The following is a 6,353-nucleotide window of genomic DNA, read 5'->3' as shown; positions in this document are numbered from 1 at the left end:
ATCATCAACCTCATATTCTCTCAAATTCATTCCTATTTTTGAATTTGCAATAGACGTAAAACATAAAATGATCTGTGTTAGTTGGTATAACTTTTCTTTACTTTTCGCTACTTTGTAATCTATTTTTTGTTAGCTTCTTACTGGTGTTTAATTTAATGTTGTCGTTACACAAAAAAATGTCGTTATATATATATATATATATATATATATATATATATATATATATATATATATATATATGTGTGTGTGTGTGTGTGTGTGTGTGTGTAACGACATAACTTATCTGGTTCACATAAAAGGTTCAATAAATTATTATTTTCCACTTTTCAATAATATTGTTAACTCAACCTTAATATCTAAATTATTTACAAGATTCTGGTTCCCTTTTGTCGAAGGTCATTTTATTTATTAAGAAGTCATTATTTATCATGTTTTTAAAACAGGTAAGTATGTAAACATACAAAAGCCATAACATTCGTAACAAACTCAAAAACACAAAAAACTACAATGCAAACATTATGGTTAAGATCATGAAGAAGGTTACAAAATCAAACTTGAACTTTATCATTTAACTGAAAAAAGATATTATATGAACTCTTTTTTGAGAAATCCTTGTAATTGTCTAACTTTAAACATATTGATTTTGAATGTAAATGATGATCAAACCATTTAATCATTGTTTTTTGAAAATTTTATATTAGCAGTTTGACCGGAAAATAGATAATAACATGTAAAAACCGGTTATTTTTAAACAAGTGTTAGTTAATTTTCATCAAAAAAGACTTTATGTTAATGTCAAAATAATATAGTTGCAATCTCAAAAGTCATCATAAAACATTAAAACGTAATACAATTTGCCGATTCCTAATATCCTCAAATTAGGGTTTATTTCTGATTTTTGGAAGAAATACTGTAGTGATTTATCGGCTAGTAGTTTTATATAAATTGAGCGGACCCATTCTCGTCTCTTACCGAGTAACCTTCATTCCAAATTCCCTCTCGATCGAGTCTTCTTGTTACTGACACTTTGTTCATACTTTCTGATACACCAATTATCTCCCTTCCCATATGATTTAATCATTCAATCTCATTCTATTTTTCTCAAATTTGATGATGGCGGATGGGTCATCGTCGTCCCCAATTCAATCGACCATCACCAACGCCACCACATCCATGGATCAACAACAACAGCAACAGCAGCAACAATCGATTTCTCAAAACCTCCCTTCTTCAATCGACAACACCATTGGTCAAATCATGTCAACCCCATCATTGCCATCCCAGCAACAACAACAACAAGCACCACAAGTTAATTCATCCAACGTTCTATCGCAACAGCAGCAGCAACAACAATTGCTTCAACAACAGCAACAGCAAAGTAATTTGATGGGGACAGCCAATTTCCAAATTCATCAACAAGGTTTACAGAGGTCTCCATCTATATCGCGTTTGAATCACATGCAACAGCAGCAGCAACAACAACAACAGTACAATATGAGTGCGAATAATGCTGCCAGAATCTATGGACAGATGAATTTTGCTAGTGGGCAGCAGCAGATGCCGCAACAGCAACAAAATCAACAAATTGGTCAGATAGGAAACGCCACCCTAACCCGCTCAGGCTTGATGGGTCAAACCGGCCACATGACAATGTTACCCGGTCAAGCTGCCGCTGCTGCGCAGCTTAATCTACAATCCCAATTATCAGCATCGGTAATCGTTCTTACTTCTCAATTTGTAGCGTAATTGTACGATTTGAGGCCCTGTTGAGCAAAAGTAATAAAGGCTACTTTCCATCAGTGTTAGTAGGTCTGATTCAATAGAAAATAAAGGGTTACTTTCTTTGATCAATGTTATGTCTGATCTGTTGTGTCATTGTGTTTGCAGCCTAGGCAGAAAACCGGGTTAGTTCAAGGGTCTCAGTTTCATCCAGGAAATACACCAGGGCAATCACTGCAAGGAATGCAAATGGGGATGAACATGATCAGCCCCTACAATTTGAATTCTCAAATTAGGGCAAATGGTTCTCTTGCTTTCTCTCAACAAAGGATAAACCAGGGCCAGATGAGACCACAATTGGCCCAACAAAATGCACTGGCATCTAGTCAGGTAAACATATTATCTCAATAACTTGATTCTCTGTCAATGTTAACTTAAGCTGCATGAGAGACTATTATATTTATATTTTTAAAGTCACACATGTAACTGTCAGGCCTTTGTGAACACTGTGCAAATGGGTACTTGTGATAATTCTCCTGGCTTCACATAAGCTACCAATCTTTTGTTCTATATGGCTTTCTAACAAGTGAAGGCCATGCTTGCTAATAGTTGTATTCACAGAATATGACAGATGTTTTCATGCTTCTTACTTTTATGTCCAATAGAACCCTAACAGTTTTTGACATATTAGGTGTTGTAATATGCACGCTATATTATCAATTTTTTCGATGGTTTCTAAAGTATATCTGGATGTCAAGTGATGTTTCCATAAACAAAGATATTATACATTAGTGCCTACTATTTCTTTCTGTAAGATTTAGTATGATAACAACTTCCTTTATACAAGAATTAAACACATGTCTACAGCCGTTAGACATATCTACAGTTTTGATATACCACATGTCAAGAAAAAGATAAGTTGTGGATCATTTATAGTTGCTGTCATCAGATTGATTGTTTGTATTTGGGCTTACAACTTCACTTTTCTTTTCCTTTTTAACAAGATATATATATATATATATATATATATATATATATATATATATATATGTTAGAGTACATTTTTGGCATAGAAGCCTTTTATAGAATCAATGTGTACATGGACTAATTGTAACTAACGGTTGAAAAGATAATTATACACCACTAACTAACAATCAAGAATTAGAAACTATGCTATGGCATCACATGATAGTGGTAATGGTTGTGTCCATTAGATATATAGACTGTTAAATAAAATAGCTAGTTGCATCTCATGCTTGTCTTTTTAGGGATATTTTAGTCATTTTACCATCTTCATCTTCTGCATTTATTCTTCACCTACGCTTTTCCCCCATATCTTTCATAATTTCTTTTTGAACTCCATCATCATCTTCTTCAAATTAGTTAAAAAACCAACATCAAGCTTGTTTGTTCTTTGTTAGACAAGAAAACAAATTTGTGACTTGTTATAAGTGGCTACTTGGCATTGTTAGGCTTTAGCATAGAAGGGTCTTCTTATCTCCAACTCAAATATGGGAAGAACCATTTAAAAAGTGAAAATTTTATGTACTTATATTTAAGAGCAATCGTCGAAAAAGATAGAATGGAGTTGAAGGAGATAAAGTAATTTGCTTCGTCTTGGATTCATCATCATTTTAAACAGGAAAAATGAGTTTATCACCAAATGAATACATTTTGACTTTCTAGTGTTTTAAGGTTGTTGATGTTATTAGTTGATTTTGTCAATATATTTTCCAATTTGTTAATTTTGATCTTTACACCGATTCCTTTTAGGATATAAACTACAAAATATGAAATTCAATTTGTTTCTCTTATTGGTTTTCTAGACTTAATGCACCCGTATCTCTTAACCTCACCATATCTTTTTTTTTTTTAATAAAAAATTGCAAATCCTTGTGTTCATATATCACACACTCGGAAAAGTCCTTTTTCTTTTTTTTTTTATTCTATTTTTAGATTTTCTATTTGTATGACACAGTTTGAAAAAAAAAGTTGTTTGCTACACACTACCGATTTTTTATTCTAATTATACACTAGGTGGTGAACCCACCTCATGACGTCAAAAGAAGAAACTTTCGTTGAAAATTGAATTTATTTCACTGAATTTCTACAATTTGAACACGGAAATATATATATATATATATATATATATATATATATATATATATATATTTTAAGCACAATCTTTTTCCTTTCATCTTGTTTGCTAATTTCATTGATTTATTTCTAGAAATTGCAGGCACAGGGGCTATCACGGACCCCATTTATGAACTCACAGCTATCAGCATTAAGTCAAAATGGTCAATTAGCCATGATGCAGAACAACCTCACACAACAACAATGGTCAAAACAAATGCCTGCCATGTCAGCACCTAATTCTCCTTCATATCGCCTTCAACAACAAAGACAACAACAACAACAACAAGCACTTTTGGGACAACAGCAACAACAGCAGCAGCAACAACAACAGCTTCCTTCTTCTCAAATGCACAATTCCATGTCCTTAAATCAGCAACAAATCTCACAAATGGTTCAACAACAACAACATCAGCAACAAAATCAGAATCAACAACAGCAACCAATTGGACACCAACAGAATCAGCAACAGCTTTTGCAGCAACAGTCACCGAGAATCGGAGGATCCGCGGGTCAAAAGTCTTTAAGTTTGACCGGGTCGCAACCCGATGCAACAGCTTCTGGGACGACGACACCTGGCGGAAGTTCAAGCCAGGGGACAGAAGCTAGCAACCATCTTCTTGGTAAAAGGAAAATTCGAGATTTGGTTGCACAAGTAAGTACTAAGTAGTGTGTGTGATTGCAATTTATTGTTTATATTTAATAATGGTTGTGTGTTTTGGTGTTCAGATTGATCCAAATATAGTTTTGGACCCCGAACTTGAAGAAATGCTTTTGATGCTTGCTGATGATTTTATTGATTCCGTGAGTGAGACTTGTTAAATTTTAAAATTTAAATTTAAATGTGTAGATAAGATATTTAATTTTCCTGATTTTTTTTAGGTTACTTCATTTGGAGCCATCTTGGCCAAGCACCGCAACTCTTCAATTGTAGAATCAAAAGATGTGTTGCTACACCTAGGTGCTAATTTTTTTCATTTACAAAATTATGAAATATCAGTTATTGTCAAAAAAGGTCCTGTGTATTTTGACTTTTTTTTTTTTTTTTTTTTTTTTTTTTTTTTTTTTTTCTGAAAAGGCCATCCTTTCTTTTTAACAAAGAAGTCCTGTGTCTTTTTTGGTTTAAAAAGGGTCAAAATACACACGACTTTTCTGAGAATAACCTAGGATTGAACATTTTTGTATTGTGTACAGAAAAGAACTACAAGTTGACAATTCCTGGGTTCTCAAGTGAAGAGAAGAAACAAAAAAAAGACAATGTAAGTTGACTTTTTTTTTTTTTGTGTAGAAAATTAAAATTAAAATTAAAATGTAATTTGATTGTTTGAAACTAAAATGCAGCCACCAAGTGATTTACACAAGAAGCGTCTGGATATGGTGAGAGCAGTATCTATTATATATTATCTGTTTGTGATTGATTAATTGATTTATTATTATTATAATAAAGCGATTATTGTTGACTATTTGACTCCAGATACAAGGGCTGATGGAGAACACATGTTCTGAAGCAAATATGAATAATAATAATAATTCTAAAGAATCAACGATTCCAAGAAACCAATTTGGTGGAAATATGCAGCAGATGAGGGCTTCTGCAAGTTCTGAGCAGTTGATGATTCAATCTCAAAATAAGCATCTTAATAAACAAGGCTTTGATGGATATTAGATCGTTTACATAGTTAATGGTAAAACTGTTTTTTCTTTCGTTTTTTTATAAATTGTGGTTATAGATAGAGACCCAAACCAAAAGAAACGTGGTGATGCTGATGTTTTTATTTGGAACTGGTTTTGGTTTTGGTTTTTTTAGCATGATATGATATGGTAAATCTATTTCTGTTTCCTGTTTTTTTAGTGTTACATGATATGTGCACTTATATGTTAGTGGCTATACTTGGGAGTTCTACCTAGCTTCTATCTTTTAATTTTAACTATGTATTCTTAAAGTATACATAAAAACAAGATATTCTAAAGTCTACAAATAAAACTCATAACAATTTGCTTGTAAAAAATAAAAATGTACCTCAAGACAGTTTTAGTTTTATGTACAAATTCACATATCTATCTCTACCCTACATAGTAAAATAATAGTTTTAGGATGCCACGAGTCAGCCTAATATGGATCTGTATTTAGTATGTGTCATGTGTCAATTTTTTGTAGCTCCCATTATAAAATAAAATATTTATTTACAACAAATTAATTACAAAATCCCGAAATATTCATTCTAAAATTTCAAAATCCACTTTTTTGGTAACAATATCAAGATCCATTTAAATCATTAATGATTTTAACGAATCCCATAAAATCAGGATTCCATACCAATTATACACTTCAATCTCCATTTAAAGTTATTTGTCACACGGTTTTTTGTTTCATTCCAATTCATAAACAATAATTTGCTATCACGTCTTCAATTTGTACGTCTTCTGCAAGAGAGACTTAATACCAAAATCAAGTTAGTTCATCATATGAGGATGGTTGTGTTTGTTAATGTGTTTTT

The 6,353-nt window shown here is 32.3% G+C and overlaps 1 protein-coding gene across 2 annotated transcripts; it reads left to right on the top strand.

The window, feature by feature from the left end:
• The first annotated feature begins 952 nt into the window (after nucleotides 1–952).
• EER4 (Transcription initiation factor TFIID subunit A) lies at nucleotides 953–5,696 on the top strand. Of its 2 annotated transcripts, none has more exons than XM_079024693.1 (8): nucleotides 953–1,713; nucleotides 1,888–2,109; nucleotides 3,959–4,510; nucleotides 4,585–4,659; nucleotides 4,738–4,816; nucleotides 5,050–5,114; nucleotides 5,197–5,232; nucleotides 5,330–5,696. In XM_079024693.1, the coding sequence occupies exons 1-8, from the start codon at nucleotides 1,111–1,113 to the stop codon at nucleotides 5,519–5,521; spliced, it is 1,824 nt and encodes a 607-aa protein (XP_078880819.1). In that variant the 5' UTR covers nucleotides 953–1,110; the 3' UTR covers nucleotides 5,522–5,696. The 2 variants fall into 2 exon arrangements, with proteins under 2 accessions (XP_078880819.1, XP_078880811.1); XM_079024685.1 differs by having other exon boundaries at nucleotides 3,950–4,510.
• The last annotated feature ends 657 nt before the right edge of the window (nucleotides 5,697–6,353 follow it).

Source organism: Lactuca serriola, chromosome 1 (assembly GCF_051521515.1).
Source record: "Lactuca serriola cultivar US96UC23 chromosome 1, Lser_US96UC23_V15, whole genome shotgun sequence".
NCBI classification, from domain to species: domain Eukaryota; kingdom Viridiplantae; phylum Streptophyta; class Magnoliopsida; order Asterales; family Asteraceae; genus Lactuca; species Lactuca serriola.
This window is presented reverse-complemented; position numbering and strand designations above follow the sequence as displayed.

Excerpts from the sequence above, each read along its gene's own strand:
- EER4 (XM_079024685.1), top strand. The coding sequence starts at position 1,111 with ATGATGGCGGATGGGTCATCGTCGTCCCCAATTCAATCGACCATCACC. Across the intron at positions 4,817-5,049 it reads AGATGTGTTGCTACACCTAG|AAAAGAACTACAAGTTGACA; the intron begins GTGCTAATTTTT and ends TATTGTGTACAG. Across the intron at positions 5,233-5,329 it reads ACAAGAAGCGTCTGGATATG|ATACAAGGGCTGATGGAGAA; the intron begins GTGAGAGCAGTA and ends ATTTGACTCCAG.